Source organism: Mobula hypostoma, unplaced genomic scaffold (assembly GCF_963921235.1).
Source record: "Mobula hypostoma unplaced genomic scaffold, sMobHyp1.1 scaffold_105, whole genome shotgun sequence".
NCBI classification, from domain to species: Eukaryota; Metazoa; Chordata; class Chondrichthyes; order Myliobatiformes; family Myliobatidae; genus Mobula; species Mobula hypostoma.
The window spans coordinates 283,635-305,593 of NW_026948228.1; the positions used below are offsets into that span (position 1 = coordinate 283,635).

The 21,959-nt window shown below is 46.2% G+C and overlaps 1 protein-coding gene across 1 annotated transcript; it reads right to left on the reverse strand.

The window, feature by feature from the left end:
- Positions 1–16,551: 16,551 nt before the first annotated feature.
- On the reverse strand, positions 16,552–19,825 carry LOC134342042 (probable G-protein coupled receptor 139). Its single transcript, XM_063039980.1, has 3 exons — positions 19,759–19,825; positions 16,900–17,449; positions 16,552–16,795 (listed from the first exon to the last, which is right to left on the reverse strand). Exons 1-3 carry the CDS (start codon positions 19,823–19,825, stop codon positions 16,552–16,554), a joined length of 861 nt encoding a protein of 286 aa, XP_062896050.1.
- Positions 19,826–21,959: the final 2,134 nt, after the last annotated feature.

Genomic DNA, 21,959 nt, shown 5'->3' on the forward strand with positions numbered 1-21,959 from the left:
ACTTCGACTTCCAGTTCGAGTTCGAGTTCAACTTCAAGTTCGACTTCGATTTCGACTTCGAGTTCGACCGACTTCGAGTTCGATTTCGACTTCGAGTTCGTTTTCGACTTGGAGTTACTGTTCGACTTTCAGTTCGAGTTCGACTTCGACTTCCAGTTCGAGTTCGAGTTCAACTTCAAGTTCGACTTCGATTTCGACTTCGAGTTCGAGTTCGACTTCGACTTCGAGTTCGACTTCGATTTCGAGTTCGACTTCGACTTCGACTTCGTGCTGGACTTCGATTTCCTGATCGAGTTCGACTTTGTCTTCGACTTCGACTTCGAGTTCCAGTTCGACTTATACTGCGAGTTCGATTTCGACGTCGACTGCGACTTCGAGTTCCAGTTCAACCGACTTCGACTTCGAGTTCCAGTTCGACTTCAACTTCGAGGTCGACTTCGACTTGGAGTTCGACTTCGAGTTCGACTTCAACTTCGAGTTCGCGTTCGATTTCGACTTCGAGTTCGACTTGGACTTCGAGTTCGAGATCGACTTCGAGTTCGACGTCAAATCGACTTCCAGTTCGAGTTCTATTTCGAGTTCGATTTCGACTTCAACTTCGAGTTCGAGTTCGATTTAGACGTCGAGTTGGACTTCGATTTAGACTTCGAGTTCGACTTCGACTTCACTTTGACTTCGACTCCGACTTCGAGTTCGATTTCGACCTCGAGTTCGTTTTCGACTTCATGTTCAGTTCGACTTCGAGTTACTGTTCGACTTCGAGTTCGAGTTCAACTTCGACTTCCAGTTCGAGTTCGAGTTCAACTTCAAGTTCGACTTCGATTTCGACCGACTTCGAGTTCGATTTCGACCTGGAGTTCGTTTTCGACTTCGAGTTCAGTTCGACTTCGAGTTACTGTTCGACTTCGAGTTCGAGTTCAACTTCGACTTCCAGTTCGAGTTCCAGTTCAACTTCAAGTTCGACTTCGATTTCGACTTCGAGTTCGAGTTCGACTTCGACTTCGAGTTCGACTTCGATTTCGAGTTCGACTTCGACTTCGACTTCGTGTTGGACTTCGATTTCCTGATCGAGTTCGACTTTGTCACCGACTTCGACTTCGAGTTCCAGTTCGACTTCCACTTCGACGTCGACTTCGACTTGGAGTTCGACTTCGAGTTCGACTTCAACTTCGAGTTCGCGTTCGATTTCGACTTCGAGTTCGACTTCGACTTCGACTCCGGCTTCGAGTTCGAGTCCGACCTCGAGTTCGACTTCCACTTCCACTTCGAGTTCGACTTCGTCTTCGACGTCGACTTCGACTTGGAGTTCGACTTCAACTTCCAGTTGGACTTCACTTCGACTTCGACGTCGACTTCGAGTTCGAGTTCGACCTCGAGTTCGACTTCGACTTCGACTTCGACTTCGAGTTCCAGTTCGACTTCGAGTTCGACTTCGACTTCGAGTTAGACTTCGACTTCTACTTCGAGTTGGACTTCGTGTTGGACTTCGATTTCGTGATAGATTTCGACTTTGTCTTCGACTTCGACCGAGTTCCAGTTCGACTTCTACTTCGAGTTCGAATTCGACGTCGACTTCGACTTCGACTTCGACTTTGACCGAGTTCCAGTTCGACTTCGACTTCGACTTGGAGTTCGACTTCGACTTCAACTTTGAGTTCGAGTTCGACTTCGATTTCGAGTTCGTCTTCAACCTTGAGTTCGAGTGCAATTTCGACTTCGAGTTCGAATTTGAGTTCGAATTTGATTTCGACTTCGAGTTCAACTTCAAGTTCGACTTCGATTTTGTCTTCGAGTTCGACTTTGATTTCGTCTTCGAGTTCGACTTCGACTTCGACTTCTCTTTGACTTCGACTCCGACTTCGAGTTCGAGTTCGAGTTCGACTTCGATTTCGTGTTGGACTTCGATTTCCTGATCGAGTTCGACTTTGTTTTCGACTTCGACTTCGAGTTCCAGTTCGACTTCTACTTCGAGTTCGATTTCGACGTCGACTTTGACTTCGAGTTCCAGTTCGATTTCGACGTCGACTTGGACTTGGAGTTCGACTTCGACTTCAACTTCCAGTTCGACTTGGATTTCGACTTCGAGTTCGAATTTGAGTTCGACTTCGACTTCGACTCTGACTTCGATTTCGAGTTCGAATTCGACTTCGAGTGCGACTTCGATTTCGAGTTTGTCCATGATCACTATGCTGCTCCCTTTCTCTGCTGGTTTGATAACAATATCCATATTTTCTGTCAACTCCTTCAGGACTGCTCTCTCCTTCCTGGTTAAATTGGGCTTATCCTGTACTTCTGTCTCCCTCTCCACTATCTGATCCAGAGTTCAAGTTCGAGTTCGAAGTGCAGTTCGAGTTCGAGTTCGATTTCTACTTCGACTTCGACTTCCAGTTCGAGTTCGACTTCGACTTCGACTTCGACTTCGACTTCCAGTTCGAGTTCGACTTCGACTTCCAGTTCGAGTTCGACTTCGACTTTGTTTTCGAGTTCGTGTTCGATTCCACTTCGACTTCGACTTCGAGCTCGACTTCAAGTTCGAATTCGACTTCAAATTTGATATCGAGTTCGAGTTCGAGCTGGTCTTCGACGTTGACTTCGACTTCGAGTTCGAGTACGACCTCGTGTTTGAATTCCAGTTTGACTTGCAGTTTGAGTTCGAGTTCGACTTCGACTTCGAATTCCGGTTCGACCTCGACTTCGGGTTCCAGTTCGACTTCGACATCGACTGCGGTTACGAGTTCGACTTCGAGTTCGACTTCCACTTAAAGTTGGACTTCGTGTTCGACTTCGCTTTCCTGATCGAGTTCGAGTTCGACTTCGACTTCGTATTCGAATTTGAGCTCGACTACGAGTTCGACGACGACTTCGACTTCGAGTTCGTATTCGAGTTCGACTTCGTCTTCGAGTTCGACTTCGTCTTCGAGTTCGACTTCGTCTTCGAGTTCGACTTCGTCTTCGAGTTCGACTTCGTCTTCGATTTCGACTTCGAGTTCGTCTTCGAGTTCGACTTCGACTTCGAGTTCGATTTCGACTTCCGAGTTCGTCTTCGAGTTCAACTTCGACTTCGACTTCGAGTGCAACTTCGAGTTCGACTTGGAGCTCGACTTCGACTTCGACTTCGATTCCGACTTCCATTTCGTGTTCGACTTCGATTTCGAGTTCGACATCGATTTCGAGTCCGACTTCGAGTTCGACTTGCAGTTTGAGTTCGAGTTCGACTTCGACTTCGAATTCCAGTTCGACCTCGACTTCGAGTTCCAGTTCGACTTCGACTTCAACTTTGAGTTCGACTTCGACTTCGAATTCGAGTTCGACTTGGACTTCGAGTACGAGTTCGACGTCAAGTTCGACTTCCAGTTCGAGTTCGATTTCGAGTTCGAGTTCGACTTCAACTTCGAGTTCGAGTTCGATTTAGATTTCGAGTTGGACTTCGATTTCGACTTCGAGTTCGACTTCGACTTCACTTTGACTTCGACTTCACTTTGACTTCGACTCCGACTTCGAGTTTGATTTCGACCTCGAGTTCGTTTTCGACTTCGTGTTCAGTTCGACTTCGAGTTACTGTTCGACTTCGAGTTCGAGTTCGAGTTCAACTTCAAGTTCGACTTCGATTTCGACTTCGAGTTCGATTTCGATTTCGAGTTCGACCTACTTCGAGTTCGATTTCGACCTCGAGTTCGTTTTCGACTTCGAGTTCAGTTCGACTTCGAGTTACTGTTCGACTTCGAGTTCGAGTTCAACTTCGACTTCCAGTTCGAGTTCCAGTTCAATTTCAAGTTCGACTTCGATTTCGACTTCGAGTTCGACCGACTTCGAGTTCGACTTCGAGTTCGACTTCGATTTCGAGTTCGACTTCGACTTCGACTTCGTGTTGGACTTCGATTTCCTGATCGAGTTCGACTTTGTCTTCGACTTCGACTTCGAGTTCCAGTTCGACTTCTACTGCGAGTTCGATTTCGACGTCGACTGCGACTTCGAGTTCCAGTTCAACCGACTTCGACTTCGAGTTCCAGTTCGACTTCCACTTCGACTTGGAGTTCGACTTCGAGTTCGACTTCAACTTCGAGTTCGCGTTCGATTTCGACTTCGAGTTCGACTTCGACTTCGACTCCGACTTCGACTTGGAGTTCGACTTCGACTTCCAGTTGGACTTCACTTCGACTTCGACTACGACTTCGAGTTCGAGTTCGACCTCGAGTTCGACTTCGACTTCGACTTCAACTTCGAATTCCAGTTCGACTTCGAGTTCGACTTCGACTTCGAGTTAGACTTCGACTTCTACTTCGAGTTGGACTTCGTGTTGGACTTCGATTTCGTGATAGATTTCGACTTTGTCTTCGACTTCGACCGAGCTCCAGTTCGACTTCTACTTCGAGTTCGAATTCGACGTCGACTTCGACTTCGACTTCGAGTTCCAGTCCGACTTCGACTTCGACTTTGACCGAGTTCCAGTTCGACTTCGACTTGGAGTTCTACTTCGAGTTCAACTTCGTTCGACTTCGATTTCGTCTTCGAGTTCGACTTCGATTTCGTCTTCGAGTTCGACTTCGACTTCGACTTCTCTTTGACTTCGACTCCGACTTCGAGTTCGAGTTGGAGTTCGACTTCGATTTCGTGTTGGACTTCGATTTCCTGATCGAGTTCGACTTTGTTTTCGACTTCGACTTCGAGTTCCAGTTCGACCTCTACTTCGAGTTCGATTTCCACGTCGACTTTGACTTCGAGTTCCATTTCGACTTCGACTTCGACTTCGTGTTCCAGTTCGATTTCGACGTCGACTTGGACTTGGAGTTCGACTTCGACTTCAACTTCGAGTTCGACTTCAACTTCCAGTTCGAGTTCGATTTCGACTTCGACTTCGACTTCCAGTTCGAGTTCGACTTCGACTTCAACTTCGACTTCCAGTTCGAGTTCGACTTCGACTTCCAGTTCGAGTTCGACTTCGACTTCCAGTTCGAGTTCGACTTCGACTTTGTTTTCGAGTTCGTGTTCGATTTCGTCTTCGACTTCGACTTTCACTTCGACTTCGAGTTCCACTTCGACTTCGACTTCGAGCTCGACTTCAAGTTCGAATTCGACTTCAAATTTGATATCGAGTTCGACTTCGACTTCGAGCTGGTCTTCGACGTTGACTTCGACTTCGAGTTCGAGTACGACCTCGTGTTTGAATTCCAGTTCGACTTGCAGTTTGAGTTCGACTTCGACTTCGACTTCGAATTCCAGTTCGACCTCGACTTCGGGTTCCAGTTCGACTTCGACATCGACTGCGGTTACGAGTTCGACTTCGACTTCGACTTCGAGTTCGACTTCCACTTAGAGTTGGACTTCGTGTTCGACTTCGCTTTCCTGATCGAGTTCGAGTTCGACTTCGACTTTGTATTCGAATTTGAGCTCGACTACGAGTTCGACGTCGACTTCGACTTCGAGTTCGTATTCGAGTTCGACTTCGTCTTCGAGTTCGACTTCGTCTTCGAGTTCGACTTCGTCTTCGAGTTCGACTTCGTCTTCGAGTTCGACTTCGTCTTCGATTTCGAATTCGAGTTCGACCTCGACTTCGAGTTCGTCTTCGAGTTCAACTTCGACTTCGACTTCGAGTGCAACTTCGAGTTCGACTTGGAGCTCGACTTCGACTTCGACTTCGAGTTCGACTTCGACTTCGATTCCGACTTCCACTTCGTGTTCGACTTCGATTTCGAGTTCGACATCGATTTCGAGTTCGACTTCGAGTTCGACTTGCAGTTTGAGTTCGAGTTCGACTTCGACTTCGAGTTCCAGTTCGACTTCGACTTCGAGTTCGACTTTGAGTGCGGCTACGAGTTCGACTTCGACTTCGACTTCGAGTTCGACTTCCACTTCGAGTTGGACTTCGTGTTCGACTTCGCTTTCCTGATCGAGTTCGAGTTCGACTTCGACTTCGTATTCGAATTTGAGCTCGACTTCGTCTTCGACTTCGAGTGCAATTTCGAGTTCGACTTGCAGTTCGGCTTCAACTTCGAGTTCGTCTTCGAGTTCGGCTTCGACTTCGACTTCAAGTTCGAGTTCGGCTTCGACTTCATATTCGACTTCGACTTCCACTTCGAGTTCGTCTTCGAATTCGATTTCGAGTTCGACTTCGAATTCCAGTTCGTCTTCGAGTTCGAGTTCGACTTCGAATTCCACTTCGAGTTGGACTTCGACTTCGAGTTCGACTTCGAATTCAAGTTGTCTTCGAGTTCGTCTTCGATTTCGAGTTCGACTTCGACTTTGACTTCCTTTTCGAGTTGGACTTCGACTGCATCTTCGACTTCGAGTTCGATTTCGACTTCGAGTTCTTCTTCGAGTTCGACTTCGACTTCGAGTTCGACTACGAGTTCGACGTCGACTTCGACTTCGAGTTCGTATTCGAGTTCGTCTTCGAATTCAACTTCGACTTCGACTTCGAGTTCGACTTCGACTTCGATTCCGACTTCCACTTCCAGTTGGACTTCGTGTTCAACTTCGATTTCGAGTTCGACATCGATTTCGAGTTCGACTTCGTGTTTGAATTCCAGTTCGACTTGCAGTTTGAGTTCGAGTTCGACTTCGAATTCCAGTTCGACCTCGACTTCGAGTTCCAGTTCGACCTCGACTTCGAGTTCCAGTTCGACTTCGACTTCGACTGCGGCTACAAGTTCGACTTCGACTTCGACTTCGAGTTGGACTTCGTGTTCGACTTCGCTTTCCTGATCGATTTCGAGTTCGACTTCGACTTCGTATTCGAATTTGAGCTCGACTTCGTCTTCGACTTCGAGTGCAACTTCGAATTCGACTTGCAGTTCGGCTTCGACTTCGACTTCGAGTTGGACTTCACTTCGATTTCGAGTTCGACTTCGACTTCGACTTCCACTTCGAGTTCGACTTCGAGTTCGACTTCGTGTTCGACTTCGCTTTCCTGATCGAGTTCGAGTTCGACTTCGACGTCGTGTTCGATTTCGAGTTCGAGTTCGACTTAGACTTCGAGTTCAACTTCGAGTTCAACTTGGAGTTCGACTTCGAGTTCGAGTTCGACTTCGACTTCGACTTTGACTTCCATTTCGAGTTGGACTTGGTGTTGGACTTCGATTTCGTGATCGAGTTCGACTTCGTCTTCGACTTCGACTTCGAGTTCCAGTTCGACTTCTACTTCGAGTTCGACTTCGACTTCGACTTCGAATTCCACTTCGAGTTGGACGTCGTGTTCGACTTCGCTTTCCTGATCGAGTTCGAGTTCGACTTCGACTTCGTATTCGAATTTGAGCTCGACTTCGTCTTCGACTTCGAGTGCAACTTCGAATTCGACTTGCAGTTCGGCTTCGACTTCGACTTCGAGTTCGACTTCACTTCGACTTCGAGTTCGACTTCGACTTCGACTTCCACTTCGAGTTCGACTTCGTGTTCGACTTCGCTTTCCTGATCGAGTTCGAATTCGACTTCGACTTCGAATTCAACTTCGAGTTCAACTTGGAGTTCGACTTCCAGTTCGAGTTCGACTTCGAGTTCGACTTCGACTTCGACTTCGACTTCGAATTCCACTTCAAGTTGGACTTGGTGTTGGACTTCGATTTCATGATCGAGTTCGAGTTCGACTTCGAGCTCGAGTTCGACTTCGAGCTCTTCTTCGACGTTGACGTCGAGCTCGTTTTCGACGTTGACTTCTACTTCGAGTTCGAGTACGACCTCGAGTTCGACTTCGACTTAGACTTCAACCAATTCTCTATCCACATCAATACCTTACCTCCAATACCGTGTGCTTTAAGTTTGTACACTAATCTCCTGTGTGGGACTTTGTCAAAAGCCTTTATAAAAATCGAAATATACCACATCCACTGGTTCTCCCCTATCCGCTCTATTATTTACATCCTCAAAAAAATTCTATGAGATTCGTCAGGCATGATTTTCCTTTCACAAATCCATGCTCTACTTTGTCCGATGATTTCACCGCTTTTCAAATGTGCTGTTATAAGATCTTTGATAACTGACTCTAGCATTTTCCCCACCACCGATGTTAGGCTAACCGGTCTATAATTCTCTGGTTTCCCTCTCCCTCTTTAAAAAAAAAAGCGGGGTTACATTTGCCACCCTCCAATCCTCAGGAACTGGCCCAGAACCTAAGGAGTTTTGAAAAATTATCACTAATGCATCCACTATTTCTTGGGCTACTTCCTTAAGCAGTCTGGGATGCAGACCATCTGACACTGGGGATTTATCTGCCTTTAATCCCTTCAATTTACCTAACACCACTTCCCTACTAACATGTACATCCCTCATTTCCTCCATCTCACTGGACCCTCTGTCCGCTACTATTTCCAGAAGATTATTTATGTCTTCCTTACTGAAAACAGAGCCAAAGTAGTTATTCAATTGGTCTGCCATATCCTTGCTCACCATAATCAATTCACCTGTTTCTGTCTGTAGGGGAACTACATTTGTCTTAACCAATCGTTTTCTTTTCACATATCTATAAAAGCTTTTACAGTCAGTTTTTATGTTCTCTGCCAGTTTTCTCTCATAATCTTTTTTCCCCTTCCTAATTAAGCCCTTTGCCCTCCTCTGCTGAACTCTGAATTTCTCCCAGTCCTCAGGTGAGCCACTTTTTCTGGCTAATTTGCATGATTCTTCTTTGGAATTGATACTATCCCTAATTTCCCTTGCCAGCCATGGGTGCACTACCTTCCTTGATGTATTATTTTGCCAAACTGGGATGAACAATTGATGTAGTTCATCCATGCAACCTTTAAATGCTTACCATTGCATATCCACCGTCAACCCTTTAAGTGTCATTTGCCAGTCTATCTTAGCGAATTCACGTCTCATACTTTTAAAGTTACCCTTCTTTAAGTTCAGAACCTTTGTTTCTGAATTAACTATGTCACTCTCCATCTTAATAAAGAACTCCACCATATTATGGTCACTCTTACCCAAGCGGCCTCTCACGACAAGATTGCTAATTAACCCTTCCTCATTGCTCAATACCCAGTCCAGAATAACCTGCTCTCTAGTTGGTTCCTCGACATGTTGGTTCAAAAAAACCATCCCGCATACATTCCAAGAAATCCTCTTCCTCAGCACCCTTACCAATTTGGTTCACCCAACCTATATGTAGATTGAAGTCACCCATTATAATCTCCGACCTCACTACTACTGTTAGGTGGCCTGTACACAACTCCCACCAGAGTTTTCTGCCCCTTAGTGTTATGCAGCTCTACCCATATCGATTCCACATCCTCACGGCTGATGTCCTTCCTTTCTATTGCGTTAATCTCCTCTCTAACCAGCGATGCTACCCCACCTCCTTTTCTTTCATGTCTATCCCTCCTGAATATTGAATATCCCTGAACGTTGAGCTCCCATCCCTGGTCATGCTGGAGCCATGTCTCTGTGATCCTAGCTATATCATAATCATTAATAACAATCTGCACTTTTAATTCAAACACCTTGTTACGAATGCTCCTTACATTGACACACAAAGCCTTCAGGCTCGCTTTTACAACACTCTTAGCCCTTGTACAATTATGTTGAAAAGTGTCCGTTTTTTGATTTTTGCCGTGGATTTGCCGGCCTGCCACTTTTACTTTTCACCTTACTACTTTTTGCTTCTACCCTCACTTTACACCCCTCTGTCTCTCTGCACTTGTTCCCATCCCCCTGTTGTGAACTAACCTCCTCTCTCCTAGTCTCTTTAATTTGATTCCCACCCCCAGCCATTTTAGTTTAAAGTCACCTTAGTAGCCCCCGCTAATCTCCCCGCCAGGATATTGGTCCCCCTAGGATTCAAGTGTAACCCGTCCTTTTTGTACAGGTCACGCCTGCACCAATAGAGGTCCCAATGATCCAAAAACTTGAATCCCTGCCCCCTGCTCCAATCCCTCAGCCACGCATTTATCCTCCACCTCATCTCATTCCTGCTCTCACTGTCGCGTGCCACAGGCAGTACCCCGAGATTACTACCTTTGCGGTCCTTTTCTCAACTCCCTTTCCAGCTCCCTATATTCTCCTTTCAGGACCTCATCCCTTTTCCTACCTATGTCATTGGTACCTATATGTACCACGACCTCTGGCTCCTCACCCTCCCACTTCAGGATATCTTGGACACGATCAGAAATATCCCGGACCCTGGCACCAGGGAGGCAAACTACCATCCGGGTCTCTGGTCTGCGTCCACAGAATCGCCTATCTCACCCCCTTACTATTGAGTCCCCTATCACAACTGCCCTCCTCTTCCTTGCCCTACCCTTCTGAGCTACAGGGCCAGACTCTGTGCCTGAGGCACGGCCACTGTCGCTTCCCCCAGGTAAGCTGTCCCCCCCCAACAGTACTCAAACAGGAGTACCTGTTGTTAAGGGGCACAGCCACCGGGGCACTCCCTATTACCTGACTTTTCCCCTTCCCCCTCCTAATCGTGACCCACTTGTCTGCCTCCCGTGGCCCCGGCGTGACCACCTGCCTGCAACTCCTCTCTATCACCTCCTCACTCTCCCTGACCAGACGAAGGTCATCGAGCTGCAGCTCCAGTTCCGTAACGCGGTCCCTTAGGAGCTGCATCTCGATGCACTTGGCGCAGATGTGGACATCCGGGAGGTCTGGAGACTCCAGGGCCTCCCACATCCGGCACCGAGAACAGCAAACTGCCTTCACAGTCATAATGCCCCTCTCCTCAAATAACAACAGAAAATAAATGCCAAACCTTCCTCGCCTCGCCCGTTTCCGTCTAAGCCCGTTGAGCCGAAGCCCTTAAGTCTTCACTCTGCTCCCGGCTCACTCCGCAGCCCGCAAACCATGCCGCCCGCTCTATGAGGCTTTGTTCCTTTTAAATCTGCCGCACTGCACAGCCCGACGTCACACGCCTGCGCAGTCCCGCCTCTCAGAACGCCGTTGGACAAAAATAATAACGAACATTTCAAAAATATTCCTCCAACCTGACTGTGGCTTCATCTTTACAGTAGAGGAGGCCGTGGATAGACATGTCAGAATGGGAATGGGATGTGGAATTAAAATGTGTGGACACTGGGAGATCCTGCTTTCTCTGGCGGACAGAGCGCAGGTATTCAGCAAAGTGGTCTCCCAGTCTGCGTCGGGTCTCACCAATATATAGAAGGCCACATCGGGAGCACCGGACGCAGTATATCACCCCAGCTGACACACAGGTGAAGTGTCGCCTCACCTGGAAGGACTGTCTGGGGCCCTGAATGCTGGTAAGGGAGGAAGTGTAATTTTTTTTTTCACCAAGAGGCGGGTGGGGTGGCAGGTGAGGACAAGGATAACCCTATTCCTAGTGGGGTAGCGGAAGGATGGAGTGAAACAAGATGTGCGTGAATTGGGAAGATGCGTTTGAGAGCAGAGTTGATAGTGGAGGAAGGGAAGCCCCTTTCTTTAAAAAAGGAGGACATCTCCCTCGTCCTGGAAAGAAAAGCCTCATCCTGAGAGCAGATGCGGCGGATACGGGGGAATTGCGAGAAGGGGATGGCATTTTTGCAAGCGACAGGGTGAGAAGAGGAATAGTCCAGATAGCTGTGAGAGTCAGTCTTCTGTCTTTCTTTGGACTATCAGTGCTAACTCTAGCATCGCTCCTGAATTCTCTGCAAACCCAACACTTCGGGTAAAGATTCTCCTGAAAACCGATTCCACGCTCGCTACGGCGATAACGCCTCCCGATTCCGCCTCCGCACCCGTGTTCTGCACTTGGGTTCGTCCACCGCCACGCCCGTGTAACAGAACGAACAGGCCACAATGAATCCAGCGGACACGGATCCAGTACAACAGGCCCTCGCCAGCCAGGGCTACCTACTGGGCGCCCACGTCCAGCTACTTAGGGAGGTCACGGAAATCCTTCGGACTTTGTCCACGAATGTACGGAAGGTCAGTGAGCAGGTGGACCGAGTTTCCGCTTCCCTTTCTCCGTCCCCTCCAAGAACCACAACTACCCAAACCGTACAGCTTGGGATGGCGTCGCCCCTGGGATCAGGAACACAGTCCCCTCGAGAGCCATACGTACCCGCGCCCGAAATCTACGCTGGGGACCAAGGGAGGTGCCGGGCCTTCCTGTTTCAATGCTCCTTAGTCTTTGAGTTACAGCCACGCACCTGCACTTCAGATAAATCCAAGTTTGCGTACAGCATGGGGCTGTGATGAGGGGATGTAACTCACTTCCTAACTCCCTATATTCTCCGTTCAGGACCTCTTCCCTTTTCCTACCTATTGATTGATTATAGATTGGATAAAGATTAACATCAAGTACATTGCACTCCACAAAGGGGGAAGAGCTCCTCAAGATCATGAGGGTACTGCGTCATATGACCTCAGGGTCCCAGTAACGTTCGTCCTACCAGTGAGACTGCAATTACTCGGAAATTGACAATGTTTGATTGGAACCCGAATGACAATCTGGTTTGAGGACGCGAACGAAACAACCTTGAGTGAGGAAGATATTTTTTTGATTTTTGAAGAAAATGGAATGCAATTGGGAATCACGGAGATGGCACGTCAACATGATACACGGGCAATACCGACGTTAACATCAGTTGTATTCACTGAAACTATTGTCTCATTTCCACACGCACGCTGCGCTTTCCTGTCTCCATTTGCAATAACATTGAATATTATCATTAAATCATTCTCTCTCTCTCTCTCTCTCTCTCTCTCTCTCTCTCTCTCTCTCTCTCTCTCTCTCTCTCTCTGAATTGTCTAGTTTATCATCTTGAATGTGTTGGTCTTTTATACGTATGTTTGATTTTTTTTTGTGTCTGTGTTAACTACTTGGTCCCGCACTGCCACAAGGTCTTCCGTCATGGGTCACGCTCTTCCATGAGATTACTTTTCCTTCAATGGTCATAATTACCTCTTTTCTTCTGAATTGCGCTCTCATTCCAGTTCAGTGGTTTGTACTTCTTAACAGAATTGCCTGTGCTCGCGTCGACTGCTGAATACTGTTTCCGTTGACGGAAATATATTGCCGGAAGGTTTATCTGACTGTAGATGCATCGTCAGTAAATATTTAATGTCTGTTATTCCTCGTTGCCCTTCTGTACTAAACAGTGTTAATATCTAACCTATTCGAATGTACATTTTTTCCCTAAAATTTGCAATTTCAATGTTTACTTTTCTGTTTTTACATTTCCAGATCGTTTGTGGATCAAGCTATTATGACAAAAGAATACGTTAATATGGGTGCAGTGAAAGTGTGTGTTACGTTCACCAGCAACTTTTATGTGTGTTACCGTTGTTGAGCTGCATTTAACAGATTTTCTGAAGACTTGAAGTATATTCTGTCAAACGGTTTTCCCTTATGAAACTATGATCTATTTTCATTGATTTCTGCTGTGATTTATATTGTATTAGCTCTATTGCACAATTCTTTATGTTAAATGCTCGACACACGTCGAGTCCAAAGTTTATATTTATAACTTTCGAAAATAGTTCTGCTATTTGAATTAATTGTTTTCGCTTCACTAATGAAGGGCAAATACTTTCAAATCAACCATGTATAGAAGGGATGTTAAAGTATAATCGACTGAATTGTTTCTGAATTGATGTCAATTTTCATCCGATTCAGTAAATTAGATTGCGGGTGTAAAGCGGGACAGAATCTTGTGGATATACACAGCTGCCCGGGAAAAAAGCGCCTCGGATTATTTTGATAACGGTTGTTGTTCTGTTTTGTTTGTTAGATACAGTTATTACAGTACACTAATGCTTCATCACATGTTGAAAGAATTTCACAAGGACTAGGTGCAGATTATATATTTTAAGAGTGTCTATTCACCATGAGTGTGGGACAAGTCAAATACCTTTTGTGAGTCAATAGAGCAACAGGAAAGTTTTCTGATTTTCCGCCAAACATGATTTAGAATTAAGGAATCGAGTATCGTTTATACTTTATATCCTTTCACACTATTACTGCATCTTTTCTGCCCTTCTTTATGTGTACGGGGTCTTTCTTTTTCTGTTAAAGTTAAAATGGCGACTTTGTTATGTTAATCTGGGGAACGTGGCTTTGTTGTGTTAAACGCTGAAGAGAGTTTGCCCTAGCAGTTTGTTTTACTTTAAAGTAGAAAACAGCCTTCTATTAGCCAATGGGTGGTTATGTATCGTTTTGTTTTCGGATACCATGCTGTATGATATGACTGTGGACTGAGTTTTGGGGGGAGTGGAGGAGAGACGAGGAGGACGGCGGTCCTGCGGAGAGACTCCGGTCGATCACTCAGGGTGGTCTCGAGCCATGAGTCGACAGGATCCGGGTGGTCGTCTGAAGTCGAATTGAGCTCCAACGGTAGGGCGCGAAGAACTTGGACTTCGATAAGTGTGGCGCCTTTTTTTCATTACTTTCCTAACTGTATCAACTGCATATTAATGTCATAGAATTAGTAATATTTATAAAGTGTATTTGTTAAAATTTACTAGGTGTGCTGGCTGATGATTGATGTTTGTGATTAATTCGGGCTGCGACTGACCCTGCGGGGAGTGTTGAGGCGGGTGCTGGGCGAGATTTCCCCTAGACATACACCAGCCAATATAACGGAACGTTACGTATGTATATTGCGGTTGTCTAAATGAGTTGCGATCAGTTGCGAGATGCATAGTGTTACAATTCTATATATATATAGTAGCTAGTAAACAAGTAATATCGAGCTATTGATGCATCATTGGTGATTTTCCCTTTAGGTTGGATATATGTGTTATCACCTGCGTTACCTGAGCAATCGGTGCCCAGCGCTGGAGCCAGCGCTCATAAGAAGCGTCTAAGCTGTCGGGGCGACGTTTCAACGGTACAATGGTGCTCCGAGTGGGATTACTACCATTATTTGTGTGTTTGAGAATTTATTTTAAGGCTGTAAGCTGCTCTTTCGACCAAAGTAACAGAGAGTCAGACTGCAGGAACAGTGCTGTATATTGGACTCAGTGTTAGTTGCGGCCGATACTGCGGGCGTCGTCCCAATGGTGACAGACATTATGAGTTGATATCAGATAAAATGAACAAAAACAAGCCTCTATCAGGAACAGTACATGAACAGTACATCCATAGGGAAGAGTGGATGGAGCGTCACGTCCGGGAACGATTGATGGAGGGTCAAATCCTCCAAGAGCAATGGATGTAGGGGCACACAACCGGGAGACAAGGATGGTTAGTCACCTCACTGGGTTCAATCTATGGAGGGGTAACTTCCGTCAGGAACAATAGATGTCTGGTAACCTCACCCCCTCCACAGGGATCAATGACGTTGGATCATCCCCACCGGGCACGTTGGACTGATGGTCAACCCGGCGAGATCAATGGATTGTGGGTCACTCACACAAGGAACATTGGATAGAGGTTCAACACCACACCGATCAATGGCTGAGGCTTCACTACCACCGGGAGCAATGAGGTTCCGCGCCACACACGGGTGGACATGTTACGGTCACCCCTAGAATCGATGGAGGCTCAACCACCTGGTACAAGGGTTGGTTGGTTATACTTAACGGAAAGAAGGGATGCAGCGCCACCACCATTAGACATCATAGATATTAGAGAAGGGCTGTAATTTGTAAGCCTGCTTGGTTAAATACTTTATTAGGAATTTGAAGAGATTTGGCATGTCAACAAACACACTCAAAAACGTCTATAAGTCTACCGTGGATAGCATTCTGTCAGGCTGCATCACTGTCTGGTATGGAGGGGCTACTGCACAGGACCGAAGGAAGCTGCGGAAGGTTGTAAATCTAGTCAGCTCCATCCTGCGCACTAGCCTACAAAGTACCCAGGATACCTTCAGGGAGCGGTGTCTCAGAAAGGCAGCGTCCATTATTAAAGACCACCAGCACTCAGGGCATGCCTTTTTCTCACTATTACCATCAAGTAGGAGATACAGAAGCCTGAAGGCATAGTCAGAGATTCAGGAACAGCTTCTTCCCCTCTTCCATCCGATTACTAAATGGACATTGAAGCTTTGGACACAACCTCACATTTTGTAATATACAGTATTTCTGTTTTTACACACTTTTAAAAATCTAATCAATATACGTAATAGATTTACTTCTTTATTAATTATGTTTTATTTTATTTATTTTTCTCTCTCTCTCTCTCTCTCTCTCTCTCTCTCTCTACTAGATTATGTATTGCATTCAACTGCTGCTGCTAAGTTAACCAATTTCTTGTCGGTGAAAAGAAACCTGATTCTGATTTTCATTCTATTGGTTTCAATTGTGGACGCAGAGTCACTGTATCTGGGGACTAGGAGAAAGTGGAACCTCTCCGTTGTCTCTGAGAGGACAGGGTCTCCGACAGAGGGCAGTGTGTGGGGAGGGTCACTCTTCCCGCAGATTGCAGGATGATGTCATTCACCGAGTCATTGACCTGGGGAGTGAGAGTTCCGTCACCGATGGGAGCTGCATATGCAGCTTCACGTTCCCGGACGAAGTGGGGTTACAGCGCTTACTGTCTGGACATCGCTGTATGTCAACGCTTACTGTATGGACATCGTAGCTGTACGGTCCGTCGGTATTCAGCCAGCTGCTTCACCTTAGGGAAGAGAGGTAGAAGTCGGGCGCAGCGGGTCTGACTGTGAGCAGGTTTGGTTTTCGTTAGGAAACTCTGTTAATGAACCGGAGTACTGAAACGAACGGATATTTCACCGCGCTTTTCACCTGCTCCCGGAATCTGGACTGAGTGGCGGCATAGATGAATGTGTTCGTGCAGCAGCTGAAATTCCTTAGCAAATATCCGGCATAGGCGAAAATAATTTCCCAGTCATTCCCCTGTGTCCCTATCCCCGTGATGTGATAGTAGATAAATTCTGCAGCATTTGTCAGCCACAGGAGGATGAAGCTGCCGGAGAGAGTGAAGAGCAAAACCACAGACCTTTTCCGACTCTCCGACTCCGGGTCACTGCTGTTTCCCTCCTTGCTCTGACCCCGCAGCCCCCTACGGACCCGACTGGCACTAAAATGTGTCTGATGGTCAAAGCGTTTAGCAGCAAAATCACGCCGAATGGGAGGAACGGAGTTAAAACGATGTCAAGCCAGTCATACGCCACCCACGCCGGTTGAGTGAAGTAACTTGGCTTCGGATAACAGAACCATGGTACATTGTTAATGATCTCTCTGTAAGTGAAATAGAGTGGACCGTTTTTCAGACAGAACAGAACGCTAGATGGCGCTAGAACCACGGCCGCCGTTCTCCCCGTGCAGTACTTTGTCTTCAATTTCTGACAACAAATACCGACAAATCGGTCGAAGGTGGAAGTGACGGAGAACCAGACGGAACAGTTCACGGCAATGCGGGACAGGACACGGAGAACAGTGCACACAGAGGTGACGTTCAGGAAACAAACGGGAAAATAATGGTAATTGAGTTGATACAAAACGACCTCAGTGATAATGAGCAGTAGATCCTCCGCTGCCATGGCCACCAGGTACCGCGTGGTGCAGAAGGAGAGGCCGCACTTTCCCCGGGTCAGGATGACAATCGCCACTAAATTCACTGGAGAAAGAGAACGGAATTACATAAAAATTATGATTCACAATCCGGCACCGCCAACTTAATCGCCCTCCACTATCCATCAAGGGTAAGGTTGAGTTACTGTTAACCTCAGATTCACAGCTATCGGAATCCACTGATTCACCAGTCAGGAGCACTCAAGAATTTCGTCTGATATCCGTCGTGAGCAGTGTTTTTATTCTTCTGAATAAATGGGGAAAGTACAGTCATTAAAATGCTGGAGCAGGTACAGTGAAAGCAGTTACATCGACCGGAGCAGGATAAAATGTACCTAGAATGTGTAATGCTGTCGTGTTGGCGTTGTTTGAGAGGTTTGTCATCTTCGACAAGTCCCGGAAGTTTCTTTTAGCAAAACATTTCAAATAAATCAAGTGTTGGTAAATACAGCATACTTAAAGAAACTGTCAAAGCAAACTGAACTGTCTGGTGCACCAGCAGTAACAGGAACGATTCTCCAATCCCCTATAAAGTATGAAATAATAAGAATCATCTCGGATAAATTCCCCTGTGGAAAAGACAGTGGTGTGTGAGTTTGCGTTGAGCAATCGTTGTCAGACAAAAAATACAGATATTGGCAATAAAGTATTTCTTTTTTAGGGTAGCAGGCAATCACACGAGTGTGGTGCCGCACTGAATGGAACCCCGTCTGTCATAATACAGACTGTATCGATTATGTCGATTAAGTCGGGACCGGGCGTGTTTTGTTTTCCCCCTGGCATCGACTGGAAGATGCAGGTTACATATTCCCTGTACCCAGACGGTCAATCATAGAATCACAGAAATCTACAGCGCATTACAGACCCTTCGGCCCACAATGTGTGCCGACCATGAAATCAGATGAAGATTCTCTGCAATATTTGCAAATGTTTTATCTTTCTCAGTGTGAATGAACGCTCAGGTCATTGTTTGAATGAAGCAGCTTCGTGACAGAGCGCCAGTCCACTTAATTTAATTCCCGTCACCGTCCCGCCACGTCAGAAGCCGAGATGGTGAACATGCCTCTGTCGCGAGTCGCTATTTCTTAAGCAAAGAGCACAAGTGCAGGCGATACACCATTTTTTTGCCTTATAATGTCGGGGCGAGGTTGGAGTAGGAAATCATTACTCTGACAGTGGGATAAAAGCTACTTGCTGAGAATATCAACTGACTATCTCTGACTTTACCTGTTTACCCTATTTACACGTGAACGATGAACAGTGTTCTAGGTGAACTGAGAATTGGCACACGAGAAATTTCCAATATATTATGCAAATCGCTACTTTTAATTTTCCCCATGCATTACATTTATCCACGTTATTTTTTTAATTGCCATGAACTTTCGCACATATCGAGATTCACTAAATTGCACCGGATCATCCCGGCATCCTCATAATTCTCCATATCGTCCAATTTCACCTCGTCCAGGAATGTCAAAGAAGAAAACGTCCACGTAATTCCCCACATCGCCCAATTCAACATCTCCGGGAATGCCAGAACAAATATATATTCCGTCCTTATTATTCCCCACAACGCCCAATTTCACCTCGCGGGGACAATAAAACCCGTCCTCATAATTTCCCACATCGCCCAATTTCACCTCGCCGGGAACGCCAGGAAAACAAAAACACGCCCGGTCCCGACTTAATCGACATAATCCATACAGTCTGTATCATGATAGGCGGGGTTCCATTCAGTGCGGCACCACACACCTGATTGCCTGCTACCCTAAAAAGAAATACTTTATTGCCAATATTTGTATTTTTTTGTCTGACAACGATTGCTCAACGCAAACTCACACATCACTGTCTTTTCCAGCGGGGAAATTTATCCGAGATGATTCTTATTATTTCCTACTTTATAGGGGATTGGAGAATCGTTCCTGTTATTGCTGGTGGACTAGACAGTTCAGTTTGCCTTGACAGTTTCTTTAAGTACGCTGTATTCATCAACACTTGATATATTTGAAATGTTTTGCTAATAAAAAAAACTTCCGGGACTTTTCGAAGATGACAAACCTCTCAAACAGCGCCAACACGACAGCATTACACATTCTAGGTACATTTTATCCTGCTCCCGTCGATGTAACTGCTTCCACTGTACCTGCTCCAGCATTTTAATGACTGTACTTTCCACGTTTATTCCTGGTCTTCATGGGCACCTTTATTCCCGATCATTACTGGTCATTTGTTGCGCAATCTTTCTTTAAATCGGAAGTACTTGTGTTGTTGTCGTTTAATTATTCTGTCTTTTATTTGTTGTCATTACAAATTCAGACAAAGTTTCAAGCAAATGGAAGTGCTGCGCTCACTCACCTGGAACTCCAATGACGGCGATGATCACGTACAATATCTTCTCCACAGCGAAACACACTGTCCGCATGTTCCACTTGAAGTGAACTTTCCCCCTCGGAATGAACTGCGGAGTCAACGCATTCCATGTGTTTTATAGCCAATACGATCCCCATGGGAATCTAATGGTTTCATCACAGTTAAAGACAGAGAAGGAACAATAGGAATACACAGCCAAGAGGATTACTCCCTGGCACCCATTATGTTCATTGCGAAACTACAAAGAACAAAACAGCTGATTCGCCGGCTGGGTGAGCATGAAGAAATGCATTCTACTGGATATCGTGCAAGACCTAACGCTGCATCTAATTTTGTTTTGTAATTTCTGATATTCTTCGGCCTGACTTGCTCAATAATTAAACTCCGAACTACGGAGGACCATTTAAGGCAGTATATGGGGGCAGGCACTGCACTATGGTTCTCTCAAGAATGAGAAAGGTAAAATCATAAATCATATCAACAGGACTTTAGAATCTGAAGAGCAGCCGGAACACTGCCATCTACTGACCGAAGGAGAAACTACATGTGATCTCATGTGCCTTTGGGCAGTCCCAATTCCTCTACAAGCAGTACGAACTTACCCCAGAATTGCATGATGAAACATTAGAAGGTAAATTTGACGCAGGTTAACGATTAAATGAGGCTGTAACATCCGAAAACATCAGACCAGCATTCCACACCAGGACTGCAGAAAGAAACATAGAAATATAGAAACATAGAAAATAAGTGCAGGAGTAGGCCATTCGGCCCTTCGAGCCCGCACCGCCATTTATTATGATCATGGCCGATCATCCAACTCAGAACCCTGCACCAGCCTTCCCACCATACCCCCTGATCCCCGTAGCCACAAGGGCCATATCTAACTCCCTCTTAAATATAGCCAATGAACTGGCCTCAACTGTTTCCTGTGGCAGAGAATTCCACAGATTCACCACTCTCTGTGTGAAGAAGTTTTTCCTAATCTCGGTCCTAAAAGGCTTCCCCTTTATCCTCAAACTGTGGCCCCTTGTTCTGGACTTTCCCAACATCGGGAACAATCTTCCTGCATCTAGCCTGTCCAATCCCTTTAGGATTTTATACGTTTCAATCAGATCCCCCCTCAATCTTCTAAATTCCAACGAGTACAAGCCCAGTTCATCCAGTCTTTCTTCATATGAAAGTCCTGCCATCGCAGGAATCAATCTGGTGAACCTTCTTTGTACTCCCTCTGAGGCAAGAAGACCGTGAACACAGAGACTCCGGTGGATATAGTCAAAGGCAAAGGCAAAGTAAATGTATCATCAAAGTACCAATGTCACCATTGATTTTATTGCAGGCATTTACAGAAAAATAAAGAAATAAGTCTGAACTGATGAAACTATGTACGCACAGAGAGGGAAACACCCAATATGCAAAAGGAGACTAGCGGTGCAAATTAAACAATAAGAATAAGGATAAGAATATGAATTGTAGACTCTCAGTTGTGGAACCTAAATCTCCTGTACCTTCTGTCTGATTGAAGTGGCCAAAAGAGTGCGTGGATTGCACGGTGGGGGTCCTTGATGAATATTTATTTCCTGTGGCAGCACTGCGTGTAAATGTTCTCAGTGGAGGTGTGATTATTTCCCGCTGATCCTCCGGGCTGCATCCACCACATTCTATAGACTTTTCCCTTCCTGGGCATTGGTTTTCCATATCAGGTCGTAATGTGGAAAACGTCCCGCTCGGAAACTCGGCCAGTCCCGTCACACACACGCACACTCTCTCTCTCTCTCTCTCTCTCTCTCTCTCACACACACATACACACACACACACACACACACACACACACACACACACACACACACACACACACAGAGTCGAAACTCCCTCCCCTTCCTGCTTCCACCTCCCTGCAGTCGCCTCCGAGCGCACGGAGACTGCGAGGTTTTCCAGCCGCGGCTGGCATCACACCGGGGTCGAGATCGCGAGTCAGGAGCGGGAAAGCCAACAGGTAAGTGACTGGATTTTTCCCCGGGCACTCAAGGGCCCAGGGCGTGACAGCGAGTTTGCAGAGAACCTGCGAGAGCGTTCTCCACGGTACAGTTGTCGAAAATTGACGGAGTATTCGGTGACATGTTAAGTCTCCTCAATCTCCTCATGAGATATATAGCAACTGTCGTGCGTTTGATGTTGTGGATGCAGGA

Bases quoted from the DNA above. Each gene is read 5' to 3' on its own strand.
- LOC134342042 (XM_063039980.1), bottom strand. From the start codon at position 19,825: ATGCGGACAGTGTGTTTCGCTGTGGAGAAGATATTGTACGTGATCATC. The intron at 17,450-19,758 runs GTGAGTGAGCGC...CTCTTTCTCCAG, and splicing joins CGCCGTCATTGGAGTTCCAG to TGAATTTAGTGGCGATTGTC. The intron at 16,796-16,899 runs GTCCGTAGGGGG...TCTCTCCGGCAG, and splicing joins CACATTTTAGTGCCAGTCGG to CTTCATCCTCCTGTGGCTGA.